This window comes from Xenopus laevis, chromosome 8S (genome assembly GCF_017654675.1).
Source record: "Xenopus laevis strain J_2021 chromosome 8S, Xenopus_laevis_v10.1, whole genome shotgun sequence".
NCBI lineage: Eukaryota > Metazoa > Chordata > Amphibia > Anura > Pipidae > Xenopus > Xenopus laevis.
In genome coordinates, this window is record NC_054386.1 from 6953807 (window position 1) to 6975928 (window position 22122).

The window sequence follows — 22122 nt, forward strand, 5'->3', positions numbered from 1 at the left end:
TTCAGCTTGTTCTAAACTCGGCTTAGTTCCGTTTCCAGGAAACGGGACAGCCAATGATATAACGGGCACACGATCCGCCTTTACTTCATTTAACCAATCAAAACTCGACGATTTCCATCCGGATATGTGATGCCTAATCACGTTCGGACAGAGGCCGTCTTCAACCTATGATGCCCAATAGTGACTGTCAGCAAAAAAATATCCAATCACATGGTATCCTTTCCTTACCTGTATTTGGAAGGACCTATCAACGCGTGGCGAATACATAGCCAATGAATAAACGCGAAACAGTCGCCAATGAGATAGTTGGAACGCTCCCCATGGCATGAGGGTAAGCCAATGAGCTTCCGAGAAGGACTGCTTCTGCTCAACAGCTTGTTATTTCGTTTATTGCTTGCAGTTCCGTGCAAGCGGGGAGTTGTAGGAGCCGAGTGTGTGAGTGAAACTTTTTCCTTATCTCATTGCATTTGCGTCTGTTCTTCCGCCTCTCAAGAGGAGACATCGGCGAGGGGCGGGTGTTTGTGTTTTGGAGGGGGCGCCCGGCTTGTCCGAGCTCTGACTTCTTCTTAGTGGACACTTTGAAGGAATGTGACGGTGATTGGGTTTGAATGGCAGGCGGATACGTGCAGTTTCACTTCAGGGGCCGAGGGGGGATGTGAGGCCTTTGCAAGCTCCCCTGTGTTTTACTTGGTATGTTCTTGTGGGATAAGGAATTGTAGTGCTGGGGGGGGGGGTCTCTGTTCAGGGTCACAGGGCGCACGGATTGGTCTGTCGCTTTTATGAATAAACTGCGGCTCTTTGGCTGAGGTGAATCTATAACTTCCACTCTCAATCGAGGCCCCTTTAATTCCCCCTCAGCTTCATGTTCAGTCTCTCTCTCTCAGCCCGCCCTGGTCCACGCAGGAAGTCCACTTGAAGTCATGAAGGCTCCGGCATCACAGGGGATGGACATCGTGTAGGGGCCCCTGAAAGCTGCACTTCATCTTCTACTTGTACAGGGCCTGAGGGAGATCCTGATGGGGCCCCTGTGAAGAGCAACCGATGTACTGAGGAGTCACCTCAACATTACTGCAGCCCCTGTGTGCTCCATTTAATCCCTTCCCTCCAGTGAGGCCTGAACTATATGACTCTCCAGCTGTCATTGGACTTCAACTCCCAGCATCCTCCAGCAGCCAAAGGCTTATTGGTTAATAACAGCGAAGGCCATAGTTATTAGGCTTTTATTTATTTATGGGGTCTCTTTGATGTGGCCTTTGAAGTTACATTTCTATGTACTACTTGTATGTAGGGTTGCCACCTTTTCTGGAAAAAAAAAAACCTGCCTTCCTATATTATTGCTGGGTTTTTTTCCCCTATTAATAACATTGGCATCAAGCATCATTTTTAACTTGTATTATGGGTGTACGTATAACGCATGACGCCGCTCCAAAAACAAGTCGGCTTAGGCAACAAGTCAATTGAAGTGGTTCCATCCCGCACAGCGACGAAGATTCCTGTGCGGAATCGAAACGTTGGTCTTCCAACAAACCGCCACTTCATTCGACTTGTTGCCTAAAGGTGGCCATACATGGGCCGATAAAAGCTGGTGACAGACCGAGTCGGCAGCTTATTGGCCCTTGTATGGGGCCCCCCGACGGGCTTCCCCGATCGAGATCTGGCCGAAAGTCGGGCAGATATCAATCGGACTGGACTAAAAATCCCGTCAGATCGCGGCCGCATCTGTTCGTTGATGCGGTCCCGCGATCCAACCGCCCGTTAGGCATCGTTAGGATCAGCCCAATATTGCCCACCTCAAGGTGGGCATATCGGAGAGAGATCCGCTCGTTTGGCGGATCTCTCCATGTATGGCGACCTTAAGCCGACTTATTTTTGCAGTGGCGTCAATGGTGCATTTTTGTTTATTTTCAAGGCTCCCAGCTTTCATTATTTACTTATAGTCGTGCGCTCCTATTTGTTGGAGTATATATAGTGAATAAAGTACCCCCTCTTGTAAAATATAAGGATATTATAAGTCACTGAGGAGTTTCATGACCATATAAAAACACGAGGCCGAAGGCTGAGTGTTTTTATACAGGTCATGGAACTCCGAGGTTACTTCTAATATCCTCATATTTTACAACTGGGGGTACTTTATTTATTATAATACACAAGTTTCAGTGAGTCATGTGACAGAAATGACATCAGAACTCACCGTTTATAACTGATGACATCAGAACTCACCGTTTATAGGGATATAATTTACAGGATATTCATGGCTTTTGTGTATTATATATGTATATATCAGTATACACGGGGAAGACAAATCACATAATAAATATATACAGAATCATAGGACAAAGAGCTGAAGTGCTATGTGGTCAGAGACATAGTGGGAAGGAGGTCCCTGCCCTGTAGAGCTTACAGTCTACTTACAAATACTTTTGTGTACGTAATTAACATCGGTCCTGTTCTCTTTCTTATCTCTGCAGTTGTAGTGAAGACAAATCTTCGAGCTGGAATCCCTCAAATAACCTTTGACGATGAAGGTAAGTTGTTTTATATATTTTCTTACATGGTAGATTACATTTTTTTTTTTTCACCCTTGGAAAGCGCTGTGCGTCTGTTTGCTAAACTATGACAAAGTGCATTGGACTTTCAGTAAAAGGAAACTTCCTATTCACACGTGTTATCATTATCCGTAGAGGCCGATCTTTATGTACATATTTCTTTTGCTTTACACTTCAGCGTGCCATGGTACAGGTATGGGACCTGTTATCCAGAATGCTCGGGGACCTGGGGTTTTCCAGATAACGGATCTTTCCGTAATTTGGGTCTTCATGCCTTAAGTCTGCTAGAAAATCATGTAAACATTAAATAAACCCAATAGGCTGGTTTTGCCTCCAATAAGGATTAATTATATCTTAGTTGGGATCAAGTACAAGCTACTGTTTTATTATTACAGAGAAAAAGGAAATCATTTTTAAAAATTTGGATTATTTGGATAAAATGGAGTCTATGGGAGACAACTATTCCGTAATTCGGAGCTTTCTGTATATCGGGTTTCCGGATAAGGGATCCTATACCTGTATATGCATTGCCTTATTGTGGTGGAGCTAAGCCTTTATAATGCAGTTGGGGAAATTTACATTTGTGCCACAGCTCTCCGTTAGACTTTTTGTTTTTTCAATGTTTGATATTGTGCTTAAAGGAGAAGGAAAGGCATCCTGCACTTGGGGGTTCTAAATGTTAGGCATCCCCAAGTGATTGTATTGACTTACCTGAAACATCGAGCCAGTGCTCCTATCAGCAGAAAACTGCACCGGCCCGGGGTTATATCAATGAGCACCACAGAGCGATCCTCTTCCGTTTTCCACTTTCTTCGCACGCGGAGTAGAACGAAATAGCAACTTTTTAGTTAAAGTTCGGCTTTTCACTTAACTGCGCATGTGCCTGCCCCGGGAAATTTGAAGAAAGAAGAAGCCGGAAGAGGATCACTCCGTGGTGCTCACTGGAATAACCCCGGGCCGGTGCAGTTTTCTGCTGATAGGAGCACCAGCCCGGGGTTTCAGGTAAGTCAATACATTCACTTGGGGTGCCTAACATTTGGCACCCCCAAATGCAGGATGCCTTTCCTTCTCCTTCATAGAATGTTTCAAATGTGAAAGCAATGTTTATCTAGTTATCCAAACAGGATTTTTTTTTTTTTTAACCGTGAGCCACATTCAAATGTAAAGAGTTGGGGAGTAAAGCTGGCCATAGATGCAAAGATCCGATCGTACGAATCATCGTACGATCGGACTTTCCCATCTTCCGACCCGCCACTAACCATTCAGATCAAAGTCTTACCAGTCAGATTAGTAAAAGAACAGATCAGCAATGTTCTGCCCCTGACAGCAATCGTACGATATCTTTGCGTCTATGGCCAGCTTTACACAAGCTTGTAAAAAGTTTCAGGGGGTGCCAAATAAGGGCTGTGATTGGCTGTTGGTAGCCCCTTTGTGGACTGACAGCCTACAGGAGGTTCTGTTTGGCAGTACACCTGGTTTTTATACCACTTATTGGAGATCACTGCTCTAAAGTTTCTTACCGGCCAAACTGAAAAATGACTCTTTCCTTCAGACAACATGTTAGGTTTAATGGTTTCATAGTTTCCAACTTTTTTCTATCATTAGATAGAAAAAAGTTGGAAACTATCATTAAAGGAACAGTAACACCAAAAAATTAAAGTTTTTTTTTTTTTTTTTTTTTTTTTAATAATAATTAAAATATAATGTACTGTTGTCCTGCGCTGGTAAAAGTTCAGTGTTTGCTTCAGAAACTATACTTTAGTTTATATAAAAAATCTGCTGTGTAGCTGTGGGGGCAGCCATTTAAAGCTGAAAAAGGAGAAAAGGCACAGGATACACAGCAGGTAACAGATAAGCTCTGTAGTATACAATGTGATTCTGCAGTGCTTATCTGTTATCTTCTGTGTATCCTGTGCTTGAATGGCTGCCCCCCATGGCTACACAGCAGCTTGTTTATATAAACTATAGTAGTACTTATCTGTTATCTACTGTGTATCCTGTGCTTGAATGGCTGCCCCCATGGCTACACAGCAGCTTGTTTATATAAACTATAATAGTTCTTATCTGTTATCTACTGTTTATCCTGTGCTTGAATGGCTGCCCCCCATGGCTACACAGCATCTTGTTTATATAAACTATAGTAGTACTTATCTGTTATCTACTGTGTATCCTGTGCTTGAATGGCTGCCCCCATGGCTACACAGCAGCTTGTTTATATAAACTATAGTAGTACTTATCTGTTATCTACTGTTTATCCTGTGCTTGAATGGCTGCCCCCATGGCTACACAGAAGCTTGTTTATATAAACTATAGTAGTACTTATCTGTTATCTACTGTGTATCCTGTGCTTGAATGGCTGCCCCCATGGCTAAACAGCAGTTTGTTCATATAAAATATAGCAGAGTTTATGAAGCAATTACCCCAGTTTTACTAATGCAGGGCAGCACTACATCATTTATTCATTACTTAAAAACATTTTCTTTTGTTGATGTTCCTTTTAATAATAAACTGATGTTGTACTACGTAAAAAGTCTGTAAAGCTTTGAGCCTCTCTTGCAGTTATTAGAATGTGGTAGGCTGAAACTGTTCCGCTGGCTTTAAGTGAAATGTTTCTTAAACATGGGGCTATTTTTAAAATAGTACATACTTTAGTTTCTGTTAAATTGCTTAGGGAGTTGAAAACTTTTTCCTTATAGTGTTCTAGAGACCCTTCCATAGGCTGAAGTCCTGTTTTCATTTGTAATTGGCACATGGAAGGATCGTGCCGCCCCCAGCCCAACCTGACTGAAACAAAACAGAATATCTATTGGCAGTGTCAGAGGGTTGTTTTCTCTTGGCTGGGGGGGGGGGGCTTTTAGAGGAAAATATTTAGCGTGCAGCTCCTCCTTGATACTGACCCGTTCCTACGATATTTATAGGAACGTGTCCTTATCTCTTTAAATATAAGATGCAGTGCTTGTGTCTCTTTCTGGTTGGTTCTGTACTTCACTTTGTTGAGAGATCTGCAACCTTTTAAAGCTTGTAGCAAGTAGTAGAGGTCTTGGCGATATATGTGACAATGTACGAACGTGGTTCTCAAGATCCACTTGTATTATAGTTCCAAGCTTTTCTAGTATGTATTGACATTATTCTGATTGCTATGTGTAAACGTTTGACATCAGACATGCACACACAGCCTTTGTAACAATTCCAAAATCAGCTTCTGTAATTAAAGGAGAACTAAAGCTTCACTAAAGTAGCTAGAAATGTTGTACATTATGGGGCAGATTTATCAAAGGTCGAAGTGAATTTTCGAAGTAAAAAACTTAGAATTCCTAGCTATTTTTTTGTGTACTTCGACTAGGGAATACTTCAACTTCGATTTGACTGTCTCTTTAAAACTTCGACCATTCGCCACCTAAAAGCTGCTTCTGTTTTAGCTTATTGGGGACCTCCTAGAACCTATATGGAGGCAATTGGTGGAGTTTGAGAGATTGAAGTTTTTTGGAGGAAAAACTTTGAATCAAAGTAGATCGAAGGTGCTATTCCTTCGATCGTACGATTCGAATACGGACCACTGCGACCCCCAAAAGCCTTCAACCTCTATTCGGTTAGTCCTATTGAATTAGAAGTTTGAAGTTGTTCGAACTTCGACCCTTGATAAATATGTATGTTTTGTGCTACTGTACCAGCCCAAGGCAACCACAGCCCTTAAGCAGTAAAGATCTGTGTCTCCAAAGATGCCCCAGTAGCTCCCCATCTTCTTTTCTGCTGATTCAATGCACATGCTCTGTGCTGCTGTCACTTACTGAGCTTAGGGACCCACTCACAATATACAGTACACATAGAATAGAAATGTCACAATATAAGGCTGATTAGTAATTAATACACATAATTACTACATGGCAGCACAGAAACCAGTGCAATTAGCATCAGAATTTAATAATCAGCAAACCTGTAGCATCAGCTTATATTACAGCCAGGGAAGCTCATTTTCTGCTGGATAATTAGTGACGAGCCCTAAGCTTAGCTTCTCAACGGCCAATCAGAGCCCACTGAGCATGTGAGTGTCACAGACACTTTCCAAGATGGTGACCCCCTGTGACAAGTTTGAAGTCCTGGATCATTGCTGCTATTGACAAGCTCAAACTTTAGCCTCGTGCAATAAGTTCACTATATAAAATATGGCATTTTTAGCCACATTCATTTTTAGGGGTTAGTTCTCCTTTAATGTAATTTATGCGCTTAATATTTGTGCCATCAACTTTTTATAAGTATGCACTTTATCTAATGTCACGCTTATAAGTTTGACTAATTTTTATTCAGTATATACTGAAACTTGAGGGTAAATTCATTGTTCAACCATATAAAGTGTTGTGCTGTTTAAAGACATTATAGTATTAACATTCCTTGGGTACTGAGACCTGGTTTTTGTATTTTTAATGAAAACGTTGTATGCAAGGGATGGTAAGATTGTATAACCTTGTATATATGCACAGCTATCTTCATATCAGTTGCGTGTATTCTTGCCATTCTGTTTACCTATACCTTGTTTCTAAAAATGTCTTTCACACATTTGTCTGATTTTGTTATATATGAATTATGAGCATAACGATTTATTTAAACAAACAAAAGAAATACTTTCTGTTGCTTGTCAGTAAATCTGATTAAAGCTGAACTCTATTTTCTCCACGGATGTTTAGGCAGTGGATGAGCCTGCCTACCTAACAGTGGGGACTGATGTTAGTGCCAAGTACCGGGGTGCCTTCTGTGAGGCAAAAATCAAGACCGTAAAAAGGCTGGTAAAAGTCAAGGTATGTATTGGTTATGTCGTAGCTTCATACATTGCATATCAATTTAGAAATGCGGCATATGGGATTAACACATACACACTTATTCTCTACAATTTTTTTTTATTCATTAAGGAGATGAACTCGCTTTTTAAATATTTGTTTTTTTTGTGTGCACTTGCAGATTCTATGTGACCATTAGTAGTGCACTTTACACCTTGGCACTCAAAGGGTCAATAAATATTCTAGTACAGGGGTGGGACCTGTTATCCAGAATGCTCGGGACCTGAGGCTTTCCGGATAACAAATCTTTTCGTAATTTGGATCTTCGTATCTTAAGTCTACTAGATAACCTTTTAAACATGAAATAAACCCAATAGGCTGGTTTTGCTTCTAATAAGGATTAATTATATCTTAGTTGGGATCAAGTACAATGCACTGTTTAATTATTACATAGGAAATGTTTAAAAATTTGGATTATTTGGTTAAAATGGAGTCTATGGGAGACGGCTTTTCTGTAGTTCGGAGCTTTCTGGATAATGGTTTCCAGATAACGGATACCATACCTGTACAACAAAATGGAGCCACCGTTTATTTATGTAGCACCTAATTATTAAGCAGCACAATAATATATAAAAGGGCTACAGTATGAACAAGAAACAAGAAATCCAGGGCTGCACAGAGCCAGCTGTTCTTTCCTACCTTTGCAGAGTTAAACTTCCTTTTTAAAGGAGAAACAAACCCGTACTAGGAAAAAACCCTACTCTGCGTAGACAACCCCCTCCTCCCCCGCAGCCTACCTGCCCCACCGGGAAAATGCCCCTAATCTTTTACTTACCCCTCCGTGCAGATCTGGCCTCGGGAGTTCATGGGCGCCATCTTTTTTTTTCGGTCTTCTTCAGAATCTGAGCAGAGTTTCATCGCACGCACAGTTGGAGTAAATTTCTGGTCACGAACCACTGTGCATGCGCCGAAAGTCACGAAAATTTCTGCATGCGTTGAAACTCCGCTCAGATTCCGAAGAAGACCAAAAAAGGAAGATGGTGCCCATGAACTGCCGAGGCCAGATCTGCACGAAAGGTAAGTAAAAAATTAGGGGCATTTGCCCAGGGGGGCAGTTAGGCTGTGGGGGAGGAGGGAGGTTGGTCTACACAGGGTAGGATTTTTTTTTCTAGTACGGGTTTGTTTCTACTTTAAAAAGGAAGTTTAGCTCTGCAAAGGTAGGAGAGAACCTCTGGCTCTGTGCAGCCCTGGATTTCTTGTTACTCTTCAAAGGTAGAGGGTTTTGGACAACTAGACTACATGCTTTTGTATCTCAAAGAGGTTGTGGTGTTACTTACATATTAATGTATTGGGTCATTCTTTGTGCATAGGATCACCGTTTAGTGTAGACTTTGTTTAATACTTTATTTTTCAGCCAGGAATGTGATGGAGGGGAATGTGTGCCCCTTGGTGTGTGTGTGTGTGTGTGTGTGTGTGTGATGGCACTGGCAAGTTAATTTAGAAAGTAAACCTGTGGCCTTCTACACAGAATCCCATTAAAACAATAGTTTAGTTTCGGTGTAGTTGAAAGGAAGAAGGGTGACTACATTAACATTTATGATTAAGGTTTGAGAAACATTACGAGCATGTTTTATTGGTGTCTGTCTTCTCAAAATGTTAATATCAGCTGTTTTGGGAAGATTGTTTCTTATCCAGTAGATCACCCTTGTTACAGTAAATGTAGTTGCAACTCATTGGCCAGCCAAAGGGCTAAGGCTGTTAATTAATTCACATGCCCCAATTCAGCAAAAGGTTGGAATATTTGTAAATGTTGTTGCATTTTACAGGTTACTCTGAAGCCAGATAACTCTACTCAGCTTGTCCAGGATGACCAAGTGAAAGGACCTTTAAGAGTGAGTGTTGGGAGGTGGTTGGGTAACTAGTCAATATTTTATTTTTCGTTAATTAATGGGGAACCAATGAAAGGGCACTATCACTAATGGAAATGTTTTAGCTGCCATCTTGTCAATATGCTATAAATATTTAAAAAATTATGCCCTAAAATACTAGTTCTCTGTTACTGTAAGGGGCACATTTACTATGGGTCGAATATCGAGGGTTAATTAACCCTCGATATTCTACCATCAAAGTTAAATCCTTCGAATATCTAAGTCGAAGGATTTACAGCAATTCGAACGATTCGAAGGATTTTAATCCATCGATCGAACGATTTTCCTTATATCAGAAATTGCTAGGGAAGCCTGTGGGGACCTTCCCCATAGACTAACATTGGTGCTCGGTAGGTTTTAGATGGCAAAGTAGGTGGTCGAAGTTTTTTTTAAAGAGACAGTACTTCGACTATCTAATAGTCGAACGATTTTTAGTTCAAATCATTCTATTCGAAGTCGTAGTCTGGTCGAAGTAGCCAAAAAAATACTTTGAAATTCGAAGTATTTTTTATTCTAATCCTTCACTCAAGCTTAGTAAATGTGCCCCTTAGTGCCATCCTGGGAATTCTCTCTGCCAGAATTAGATAAGTCACAGAGTATAAAATGTAGGGGTCTTCTAAAAGTACATTGATGATGGATAATTGCACACCTCTATGATAAAAAACCAAATTTCTCAAATGATGTTAGTCAACTCATGATCTAATTTGTGTCTGTAGGTTGGTGCAACAGTTGAAATGAAAACAACTGATGGATCCCCGCAGGAAGCCATTATTAGTAAATTGACGGATGCAAGCTGGTATACAGTAGGTAAGTACCACCAGAAGTTGTTGTTTTTTATATTGGTGTATTACATTCCTTGTTGATTAGAAGATTTTTTTTTTTCTTCAACCTGATATAAAATGCCTGGAAGTCAATAACAAAATTGTTATTGGAAGTCACTTGTCTTAACACATCACTTGTCTTAATAGTGCTGCTCCAGCAGAATTCTGCACTGAAATCCATTTTTAAAAAGAGCAAAACATTTTTATATTCAATTTTGAAATCTGACATGGGGCTAGACATATTTTCAGTTTCCCAGCTGCCCCCAGTCATGTGACTTGTGCTCTGATAAACTTCAGTCACCCTTTACTGCTGTACTGCAAGTTGGAGTGATATCCCCCCCCCAGCAGCCTAACAAAAAACAATGGGAAGGTAACCAGACAGCAGCTCCCTAACACAAGATAACAGCTGCCTGGTAGATCTTAAAACAACACTCAATAGTTAAGCCAAGTCCCACTGAGACTGATTCAGTTACATTAAGTATGAGAAAATAGCCTGCCATAAAGTAGTTCCATCCTAAAGTGCAGGCACAAGTCACATGACTGGGGGCAGCTGGGAAACTGAATGTCTAGCCCCATGTCTGATTTCAAAATTAAATATAAAAAAATCTATTTGCTCTTTTGAGAAACGTATTTCAGTGCAGAATTTTGCTGGAGCAGCACTATTAACTGCTGTGTTTTGAAAAAAACATGTTTTTCCATGACAGTATCCCTTTAATGCTGGATTTTTTTTTATATTTAAGGGCTATTTTTTCTAGTTTTACAGAACCAAATATAAAATGCTTTTCTAGTATTAGTGCAACTAGTCTTGTGCAATACAGACCTATGCAGTGTCACATTCCAGGCTGATCTTCGGTTAACTAGTGCCCTGAGCAGTGTACACAGTAGAATGGTCCCTTTATAACCTTATTGAAATTTGTTGCATTGTTTAAGCATTCCGTTCACATTTTGCTATTTTTAAATACTGTGTATGAAATGCCGATTGTTTATTTAGGTTAATTGTGCTTTTTCTTATTGGGTGGAATTTGATTATTGAGATGAAGCATATAAAACATAGATATGGAGTAATTCTGTTGTTAACTACAACTCATTTTTTTTTTTTTACTGCAAAATCAGTTTGAATAGTTAAACATAAAGGTATGCCATCATCAGTCCAACAGTTACTATGGTATTGCCACTCGCTGGTTTTGAATATTGCCTCTAGCTCTGTATACAGTTTTCTTGCTGTCTAGCAAGTAATTGTTAAATATTTCTCTTTTTTTTTTTTTAGCTAAAAAATGTATTTCTTTTTGAGGGGAATAAAGGGTAAACTGTCAAAACATGCAAGTGACAAGTTGATTGAGTATTCTGTAAACCTGTCAAGATTGCATAACTGGATCAGAATGTGCAACTGCTATTATTACTCATCCTGGGTTCTGTAGGGCAAATGTGGTAGAAGAAGATATTTGGACAGGTTCTTCTCAAGGTTATGATGAAATTATTCTTACACAAGGCTGAGTACAGTCAATTAAAGCCACACTTGGCCTGATTTTTATGCTTGAGATCATAGATTGTTTTGCAGTGAAATAGAGAGCACCACTAAACGAGTAAACCTTAAGGACTGGTAATAAACCTATACAGACTAGTTGTCAGAACCTGTAAATTATCTGTGATTTGTGCACACTGACCAAGGAGAGAATATACATAGTGAATAAAGTACCCCCTCTTGTAAAATATAAGGATATTATAAGTTACCGAGGAGTTTCATGACCATATAAAAACACGAGGCTGAAGGCCGAGTGTTTTTATACAGGTCATGGAACTCTGAGGTAACTTCTAATATCCTCATATTTTACAACTGGGGGTACTTTATTTATTATAATACACAAATTTTAGTGAGTCATGTGACAGAAATGACATCAGAACTCACCGTTTATAAGGATATAATTTACAAGATATTCATGTCTTTTGTGTATTATAATATATTTTCCCCTCGTTTTGTTTGTTTTTTTTTTTTCTTGTAGTTTTTGATGATGGTGATGAAAAGACATTACGGAGAACATCATTGTGTTTAAAAGGGGAGAGGCATTTTGCAGAAAGTGAGGTAAATGCATTGATGAGTATTTTATTGTATCTAGAGAAAGGCAAATACATTAAAGATTGGTTCCCACACTTCACAAAAATTATTCAATTAATCCATTTTAATCCCGTTACTATAATTTGCCGTACCGTTTAAAATATCTGTTCGTTAAAATTTTCTTTTATGCTTGTAAATTTTAAAAAAATGTTCTGTCTGATTCTTGTTGCTAAAGGTTTAAGGGCTAAGTTGCACATGGGGATATCTCCTTTTTTAGTTTTATACTGTTCCTGTATACTGTAACATAATCTCTCCTTCTGATTTCCCTTCAGTGTCAACAGACTTCACATTTCGCACATCAGATACGTTAAAAGTGCTGCTTGCATGCTACATTTCCTCTAGTCAAGGGGGGATACTTTAGGAAAAAAAACTCAACGTGTCCCATTCCTTACACTTTATTTAATAAATTACATATTTTTCCATCAATAGACTCTGGACCAACTTCCACTCACTAATCCTGAACATTTTGGAACTCCAGTAATTGGTAAAAAAACCAACAGGGGAAGGAGATCGTCTCTTCCAATGTGAGTATCACCGCAGAATTTATTTCAGTAATTTACAGGGGATTTATCTGACAGAAGAGATTTATGGTAGACCAGAGTTGTCCAGCTAGAGAACTGAAGGTTGTATTTTACCATCAGAATTATATCAATCTTCACACTAAAAATTTCAGCTTTATGAAAAAAAAACTTGACTCTCTGTGTACTTCTTTATATGATAGTATCATTTCTGTTATAATGTTGTCTGTTGGCTTATCAGCCACCTACCTAAAAAAAAGATGGATGCTGTGGATTTAGTTTGCACCAGTTAAATGCCATCCTTTTCAGTTGAAGGCACTTTTTAGATCAGTTTTGCAGCCTCACCGATGTATGTTAGTTCTTATTTATGTTAAAAGTTTCTTGTTTTTTCCATTTAGCATTTCATTTTTTTTTGTATATTGAGGTTTATGTTTCCTTCCCTTTTTAAAGGAGAAGGAAAGCTACGGAGGCATTTTATTGCCAATAGATTAGCTGCAATAGTGCAAGCTAGAATGCTATATTTATTCTGTAGAATGTTTTACCATACCTGAGTAAAAAGCTCTAGAAACTCTCTGTTTGTTTAGGATAGGAGCTGCAGTATTAATGGGGTGTGACATCACTTCCTGCCTGAGTCTCTCCCTGCTCTGGGCTCAGATTACAGTAGAGAAGGGAGGGGTGGGGAAGAGGAGCAAACTGAGCATGCTCTTGCCCAGGGCGCAATGAGGTTTAAGCTGAAAACAGGAAGTCTGATACAGAAGCCCATGAGTACACAATAGAAGGAAAGAAATGTGCTGTTTCTTTTGACAGGGGACTCAGAGCAGCACTACTTTGGGGGTTTACTGGTATATTTAGATGGACCTTTCTGATAAGGCTAACTTAGTTTTAAACTTTCCTTCTCCTTTAAGGCTAGTATAGAGAGTTAAAATGTTGGTAGAAAAATATTTAATTCCGGTTGGAACTGCTAATTCCCCAAGAGCAGCACAGAAGAATAGTAGAGACGGCAGATCAACACCTTATTTACACAAGAGCCCACGACTGTTTAATTACGATGTTTCCATGGCAATCACTCCCATGACTTCAGCAACCTATTATAATGGGTGTAATTATAGATGCATTTTGAGACAACTTGAATTTGGTTCTTGGAATTTTTTTTTTCTTTACAGAGATTACAAAAAAAAAGTAAAAAATAACAAAAATCTGATTTCAAATCTTAAAGCATAGATTTGATTTTTTTTTTGCCAGGTTTATTGCAGGTGGGGAATACCCTTTCCTTTACATATTTTCATAGTTAAATTGGGTTGAAAAAAGACAAAGTCCATCAAGTTCAACCCCTCCAAATGAAAACCCAGCCCCATACACACACCCCTCCCTACTTTTTAATTAAATTCTATATACCCATATCTATACTAACTATAGAGTTTAGTATCACAATAGCCTTTGATATTATGTCTGTCCAAAAAATCATCCAAGTCCCTCTTATAGTCATTAACTGAATCAGCATCACAACATCACCCGGCAGTGCATTCCACAACCTCACTGTCCTGACTGTGAAGAACCCCATATGTTGCTTCAAATGAAATGACATGAGGGTATGCAGAACAGATAAACTGTAATAAGAGGAATAAACAAGACTCTAGTAGGCCGTGTTTATGTTGAAGTAGATTTGTAAATTAATAGAAACCAGGGTTCCCCTGTAATTTTTTTGCCAGTAAAATGTGTTTTAATGTTGTGTAAATAAACGCATTATTTTACCACACTATATATGTTTTATGAACAAATTTAAATTTGAATAATTCCTCCATATTTTAACCTTTGTTTATTCACTGTGCTGGCTTGTCTCTACATTTGGTACCCATGTTGCTTTGGGCACATTAGCTCCTATATTAACTTTAACTAATCATGGGGCTGTTGATTTTATTTGGTTGGGCAAAGCAAGACAATTTGAACAGTGCCCATGATAACACTTTCATTTCACTTGAGAAACACAATTTAAAGCATTGCTGCTTTTACTTCTGTGTCAGTTGACCTTCCAAATGGGAAGTTAAGAAGAAACACTCCCACACCAGAATAAACCAACCACTTATTAAGTCCATACCTGAGGCCATATTTCTGACCCAAGGCAATCACACAAGTGTTTTGCAACTTCCCATCACACCTTTTATTTATTTACATTGGGGGGTCTGTCTAGATTATTGAACTACAATTTCAGGGAAAACCTTGACAACCCTGCAAACTGCCTCATAACAGGCCCCCCAGAGTAAAAGTCAAATAATCTGAATTTTGCAAAAATGTTTAATCTTTTATAGCTGGTTTAAAATTGTAAGCTCGATAGAGTCCAGTACTCCTTGCACGTGAAATATTCCAGACGTATCTCTACTTACAGGCAATCTGTACAATGATATAGGTTTGCAATGGGGAAAATGTTATGGTCCGTTATAGTCTAGTAGATCTTTTAATTTTCTTCTCTGCCACCTAGGACTGAAGATGAAAAAGAGGAGAGCAGTGAAGAAGAAGATGAAGATTTAAAGCGCCTTAATGATGAACTATTGGGCAAAATAGTCAGTGTGAAATGCAGTCCATCTAAAGAATGGTTTACAGCACTGGTACGTGACATGTCTGAGTACATCTATTCTGCACAGAAAGTATATATTAATACTGCTCAGTGAAATAACACTAGGGAGCTGGGCCCCCAGCAAACTCATTTTCTGGTTCCGTACAGAAGTGGCTTACAATACCGGTCAAGCTTGGCTGCTGTAACAAGGTATCTGGAACCATATAGCACAACTTGCAACTGTCCTGTTTGTCCACATCCTAGTATGATTTATTATATTCTCAAGGGTTAAAGGGGACCTGTCACCCCAACAAAAAAAGTCAAAATCCTATTTTATCACATTAGTCAAACAAAATGTTCTTTAATTACACTGTATAAATTATTTGACTCTTGTTTCCATCAGTCTGGAAACTCATAATTATAACAAGTAGGCAGGAGCCATTTTGTGGACACTGTTATTAAGACAAGCCTTGCATCATCTCAGAATCTTGTTTGTGCACCAGAATGGGGGACCTGATGTCCATCCCCATGTCCTGGCTACACAATTATATGGTGAAGAGAACTGGGGAATGTGAGGAGAGCAGTGACATGTAGGAAGTGCTGAATGGAAAGTGAAAGTAATTGCCTAAGGCATAGAGGAGGGGCAGACAATATTTGAATGACAGCTGAGATATTTAAATGAGTTTACAACAGCTATGAATGCTTTAATAAAAAATAGAAATTGGATTTCATGTTTAATTTGAAAAGGACTTTTATTATACAGCTTTTTGTGTCTGGGTGACGGGTCCACTTTAAGCATTATGGAGTCTAGAAATATTAGCGTTGCATTCTTAAACCAAGTTTGCAAGATAAATAAAATACTGTGATGTTCTACATGTCTTTCTATTCTTTGTGCATTCATTCTTCAATAGGGACCTAAACAAACGCAAAGTAAGATTTATCTATGACTGTACATAAAGCATTTTGGTGTTAATGATACCAAATATGTTCTCTTGCAGCAGTAAGTATCTGTGATACAGTTTTTGCTACTTATATCGATACAACATTGCCAAACTATTAATCTTTGCACATGGATATCCGTATAGTTTGTAGGGCACTGTCAAGCTTTTGTCAAATTTATAAAATGTACTGACCTGTTCAGCCTCTGTTCACTAACAAAGACATCAGACTGGAAACTTGCCACTGAAGCCATTGGATTGGTGGAATATTCTGTCTGGACAGCTCACCAATCTTTTGTCCAGCATGATCTCCAAAAGCCTGTTCATTAAAGTCAAGCTGAAAAAGTCCTTTCAATTCAGATTTCTTTTGTGTGGGTTGACTGTACAGTGATAGAATTTATTTTTGTGACTGTTGTTAACCTTTAACATGGCTGGTTGGTGACTTTCTAGCTAGGTTTAAATGATATACAGGTATGGGATCCATTATCCGGAAACACGTTATCCTGAAAGCTCTGAATTACAGAATGGTTGTCTCCCATAGACTCCATTTTAACCAAATTTTTAAAAATGATTTCCTTTTTCTCTGTAATAATAAAACAGTAGCTTGAACTTGATCCACACTAATATATAATTAAACCTTAATGGAGGCAAAACAATCCTATTGGGTTTATTTAATGTTTACATGATTTTCTAGTCGACTTAAGGTATGAAAATCCAAATTACGGAAAGATCCATAATCTGGAAAACCCCAGGTCCCGAGCATTCTGGATAACAGATCCCCTACCTGTACACAGGCTCTTCAACCCCACAAATGGTAGACACATTGTACTTTTAATTTAAAACAAACTTAATGTGGAATGTCTCGCTGAGATGGTTATTTGATGTTATCTATATGAAAACTGTACAATGTACATAATGCTACACTTTTTTTATTCCCTCTCTTTCAGGTTGTATCTCCAAGCTGTAGTGATGACACTGCTGTAAAAAAGGACCAGTGTTTGGTTCGCTCGTTGGTTGACTCAAAGTTGTAAGTCATTTTTATAAGCAATATTTTAAATACACGTTTTATTAATCTATATATCGTTTTTAATTATCTGTCCACCGAAATACAAGATTCTGAGATGTGTGTGTATATATAACCCCTTCCATGTATTTGCATTTTCTTATATTCTGAAAGTGTAACACTTTTTTTTTTTTTCCATTGAAGTCATTCAGTTGCAAGGAAAGATCTTACTGAACTTGATGTCGATGTCTTAAAGTCGGAGCATTGTGGAAAGCAAGGTAATTGTTTTGTCAGACACAAAAAGTACCTTTTATTGGAGATGCACCGAATCCATTTTTTTTGGGATTTGGCCAAATCCTTAATCTTTCACAAATGATTTAGCTTTACCCTAAACTGAACCAGAACCCTAATTTGCACATGTAAATTAGCACAAGAAATCAGTATGATAAATTTCTTTTAAGATTGTGGCTTTATTGGAATACAAATTTAGAAAGTTGCATATACGTGTATATTCCCAAAAAAATGTGCAGGAGAAAAAATATGCTTTCCATATCCTTGTATAGAGGTTGTTCCACATTTAAAAATATCTGGGTTATTGGGCTCTCCATGCCAGTCAGTATATGATGGTGCAAATGCTGCCAGTTGCAAAAAATGCAATGCTGGCTTTTAGTTAAAACTCTCTCTTTGGGCCCTTTCTAGGTGTACAGGACGCCATTGCCTTTCTGACATCCAGGATAATCCCTGAGAAATGGAAAATGGACATGAGTGAAATCCTTGAATCTTCCAGCAGCGATGAAGAAGCTGGAGAGGAGGATGCTAGCGACAGTGATCAGAACAAAGAAGAAGAGGAAGCAACTCAGGTAAGACTTGCTCAGTGAAGTGAGAATTCAGAATTCTTGTCTTCAAGTGCAGACTTGATACAAGTATAATGATGTGTGAAGCTTGCAAGCCTTTGAATTTTTGTATGTTCCTAAAATCTATAAAATCCTTGGATCCATCTTTTACGATTGAGTATTAACAATTTAGGGTAGGAAATACACTGTGAATGGACTCAAAAAGCCAGATACCACCTTTACAAAGAATTTTTGCAGTTAATTTACAACATGCTATTCTACGAAAGAAAAAGAAACAAAGTAAAACACTTGCTTCATTATTGAATACACTGAAAGACCCTCTCTTTAGCTTTTCCTCCCTGCCATAACTTCTTAGTATCCTTTCAGGGCTCTATGGCAAGTTATCAGCTTATCTGCCAGTAGTAACGGATGCAGTAACTACATGGGTTTCCTAAACCTTTACATTGCCCATGAAGATTCACGTCTGCATCTGATATCATATACATGTGAAATAAAGGGCTTACATGACTTTCTTCGGCTCTTAATGGATCAGTAACATCAAAAATCATTTGTATTTTACAAAAAAAAGACACCGACACATATTAAACTTTAAAATCGCAAAGTCTTTATTTAGAAATAACTTAACGAATCTCCGCTTTGCTCCTCTTTAGAAAAGGCTATCAGGTGATCCATCGTGCAGCGATCTATTTCTCCTCCCTGCTTTCCTTATAGAATATAGCCAGGGAGGAGAAATTGAGCGCCGCACGATGGATCGTCGCCTTTTCTAAAGAGGAGCGCAAGCAGAGATTCGGTAAGTTATTTCTAAACAAAGACTTTGCGATTTTAAAATTTAATATGTGTTGGTGTTTTTTTTTCGTAGTATAGAAACAATTTTTTTTTAAAAAAAAAAAATGTTTTTTTGATGGTTACTGGTCCTTTAATGTACTGCATAAGTGTTAGCTTAGATGGGCACCAGGGGGTTATACCTTGGATGTCAAAAATATTTGAAATGATGGCTGTAGACCTTTAGGGGCACAGAGTGATCAACTTGAAAGAAAAAACATTGCTTTCATTTTTCAGGGATTAGGGTTAAAAGTAAGTAATTCATCACAGTTCATCCTGGTATGGCGAATGTACTTTGGGTTTATTGCAGCCAACCATAAATAATAATAAGTCATGATTGTGAAAATTATCTACAGTGATTTTAACTTTTCCCTAATTTTACATTGTTGTTTTGTGGTCCCTCATATATATTATGCATAATACATTTCCCTAATTTTACATTTTCCTAGATATTACATAATTTCTTTTATAACCCCCGAAGACATAGGCTAACATAGCACTTCAGCAGGTTTAAGTTGGTGAAGTATTGAAGTCGAAGTTTTTTTAAAGAGACAGTACTTCGTTTATTGAATGGTCGAATATTCGAACGATTTTTACTTCCAAAAAATTACATCGAAATTCGAACTTTTTGGACTTTGAAAATTCACTCGAACCTTAGTAAATCTGCCCCTTAGTATGTTCTAGAATGGCTAATTCTAATCAACTTTTCAATTTGTCTTCATTATTAATTTTTTTTGTAGTTTTTGAATTATTTGCCTTCTACTTCTGACTCTTTCCAGCTTTCAAATGGGGGTCACTGACCCCCATCAGAAAGGCAAATGCTCTGTAAGGCTACAAATGTATTGTTATTGCTACTTTTTATTACTCCTCTTTCTATTCCGGCCTCTCCTATTCATACGCTAGTTTATTTAAATCCATGCGTGGTTTCTAGGTTAATTTAGACCCTAGCAACTAGGGATGCACCAAATCCACTATTTTGGATTCGGCCGAATCCTTTGCGAAAGATTCGGCCGGATACTGAAGCGAATCTGAATCCTAAATTGCATATGCAAATTAGCAGTGGCGTAACTAGATGTTACTTGGCCCCACAGCAAAATAATTTTGGGGCTCCCAAAATATCCAGTGGTTGCCCTGTATTAACAATATATATTCAAATTCCTAATTAATTAGAGCCTTATGGGGCCCCCTATGCCTCTTGGGCCCCCCTGCAGCCGCAGGGTCTGCTTCCTCTGTAGTTACGCCCCTGCAAATTAGGTGTGGGAAGGGGAAAACATTTTTTACTTCCTTGTTTTGTGACAAAAAGTAATGCGATTTCCCTACCCACCGCTAATGTGCATATGCAAATTCAGATTCAGTTTGGTGGGCAGAAGGATTCGGCTGAACCCGAATCCTGGATTTGGTGCATTCCTACTAGCAACCAGACTGCTGAAATTGCAATCTGGAGAGCTGCTGAATAAAAAGCTAAATAACTCAAAAACCACAAATAATAAAAAAATGAAAACCAAATGCAAATGGTCTTAGAATATCCCTCTCTACATCATACTAAAAGTTAACTCAAAGATGAACCACCCCTTTAAGGATACAATGTGTGTGGCATGGTACAGTGAGTGTGATAATGGAATGGAAAAATTGGATTTGAACTGCTGTGGGCTGATGTTTATAATTCTGAAGGCATCAATGGAAGCATTTTTGGCCTGAAAAGCACTCCCACCTTTGCTTCCACGTGTATCCGATTGAAGTCAGTGGGGGTGCAGAGAGGTGGTCCCATGGGCCCTAAAAGTAGCTGCTAAACAGGAATATCTAAGCCTATAAACATGGTCTGTAAAATGGGAAACTGCTGTCCACAACTATAATTTGTAAAACAATAAAATGTTAAATAGTAACACACTTCTGAGAAACAGCAATTTGAGAACTTTAAAGGGCATGTAAAGCCAAAAAAAATAAAACCCCATTTTTACTTTCTTTAACGAAAAAGAAACCTATCTCCAATATACTTAAATTAAAAAGTGTTTTATAAGAAAAAAGTTTTTATAAGAAACCTGACTGTATGGAGTGAAATTCTTCCCTTCATTTACTGCTGTGGGTAGGAATTGTCAGACAGTCCCTAACTGCTGAGCAGGGAAACAATCATATTTATGAACAGCAGGGGGAGCCCCCACCTTACTTCCCAGCCATGCAGAACTCAAGCAGCTTTGTTTATGACGATCCCTAAGCAGCTCAGACCACACTGAGCATGTGTCTTAGTCTTGCAAAGATGTTTAACAAAGATGGTGACAAGCTACTGTTGTATAATTACAGAGTAAATCGTTTTTAAAAATCTGGATTATTTGGATAAAATGGAGTCTATGGGAGATGGCCTTTCCGTAATTTGGAACTTTTTGGATAAGGGGATTCCGGATAACGGATGCCATAACTGAATGTTACTTCTATACTATTTGTTCCCAAATATTTTGACATTACACAGTTGGTGTATGATGTACATTGTTTTGCTTCCTTGTTGGAATATATTTTCCAACAATATCATTAGGGTTACGCTTATGTTCAAATAAACTCAAACATTATATTCTGAAATCAAAGTTGTTATTTTGCTGTAGCCTTTAGCTGATTCCAAAACTGGTTTATTTGGCTCACATTTTGCTTTGTGCATCTTTATTCTGCTAATAAAATCTGCTATAGTTTTTTTGGTTTTTTTTTTATCTGTGATGGGTTAATTTTTTGTAGAACTTGCTGATATTTTACTTGTTTTCTTTCAAAGAGAAATCAAACCCAGCAACAAGTTAGCAGTTTAATGGGAATAATAATACTACAGGTATGGGACCTGTTATCCAAAATGCTTGGGACCAGGGGCTTTCCAGATAACAGATCTTTCAGTAATTTGGATCTTCATGCCTTACGTCTACTAGAAAATCCTGTAAACATTAAATAAACCCAATAGACTGGTTTTGCTTCCAATAAGGATTAATTATATCTTAGTTGGGATCAAGTACAAGCTACTGTTTTATTATTACAGAGTAAAGGTGAAATAATTTAAAAAAAAAAAATGGATTATTTGGCTAAAATGGAGTCTATGGGAGGTGGCCATTCTGTAATTCAGAGCTTTCTGGATAACCGGTTTCCGGATAACGGGATGAAGGGCTGTAGTTGCCTTGGGCTGGTTCAGAAGCACAAAACATAATGTACAACATTTCTGCACCCCTCGGTGCAGAGTCAGGGATCGCAGTTCACGGCAGCCATCTTCCGGGTCTTCGGTAATCTG

The 22122-nt window shown here is 38.4% G+C and overlaps 1 protein-coding gene across 1 annotated transcript in view; it reads left to right on the forward strand.

Moving 5' to 3' along the window:
* The first annotated feature begins 420 nt into the window (after positions 1 to 420).
* arid4a.S (AT-rich interaction domain 4A S homeolog) overlaps positions 421 to 22122 on the forward strand; it is a 28265-nt gene continuing 6563 nt past the window's right edge. Inside the window, exons 1-11 of the mRNA NM_001096627.1 lie at positions 421 to 435; positions 2469 to 2525; positions 7229 to 7339; positions 9145 to 9210; positions 9963 to 10053; positions 12068 to 12147; positions 12610 to 12704; positions 15175 to 15301; positions 17135 to 17214; positions 17395 to 17468; positions 17890 to 18050. Coding sequence (NP_001090096.1) covers positions 2520 to 2525; positions 7229 to 7339; positions 9145 to 9210; positions 9963 to 10053; positions 12068 to 12147; positions 12610 to 12704; positions 15175 to 15301; positions 17135 to 17214; positions 17395 to 17468; positions 17890 to 18050 — 891 coding nt within the window. The 5' untranslated portion in view covers positions 421 to 435; positions 2469 to 2519. The remainder of the gene's footprint in view (positions 436 to 2468; positions 2526 to 7228; positions 7340 to 9144; positions 9211 to 9962; positions 10054 to 12067; positions 12148 to 12609; positions 12705 to 15174; positions 15302 to 17134; positions 17215 to 17394; positions 17469 to 17889; positions 18051 to 22122) is intronic.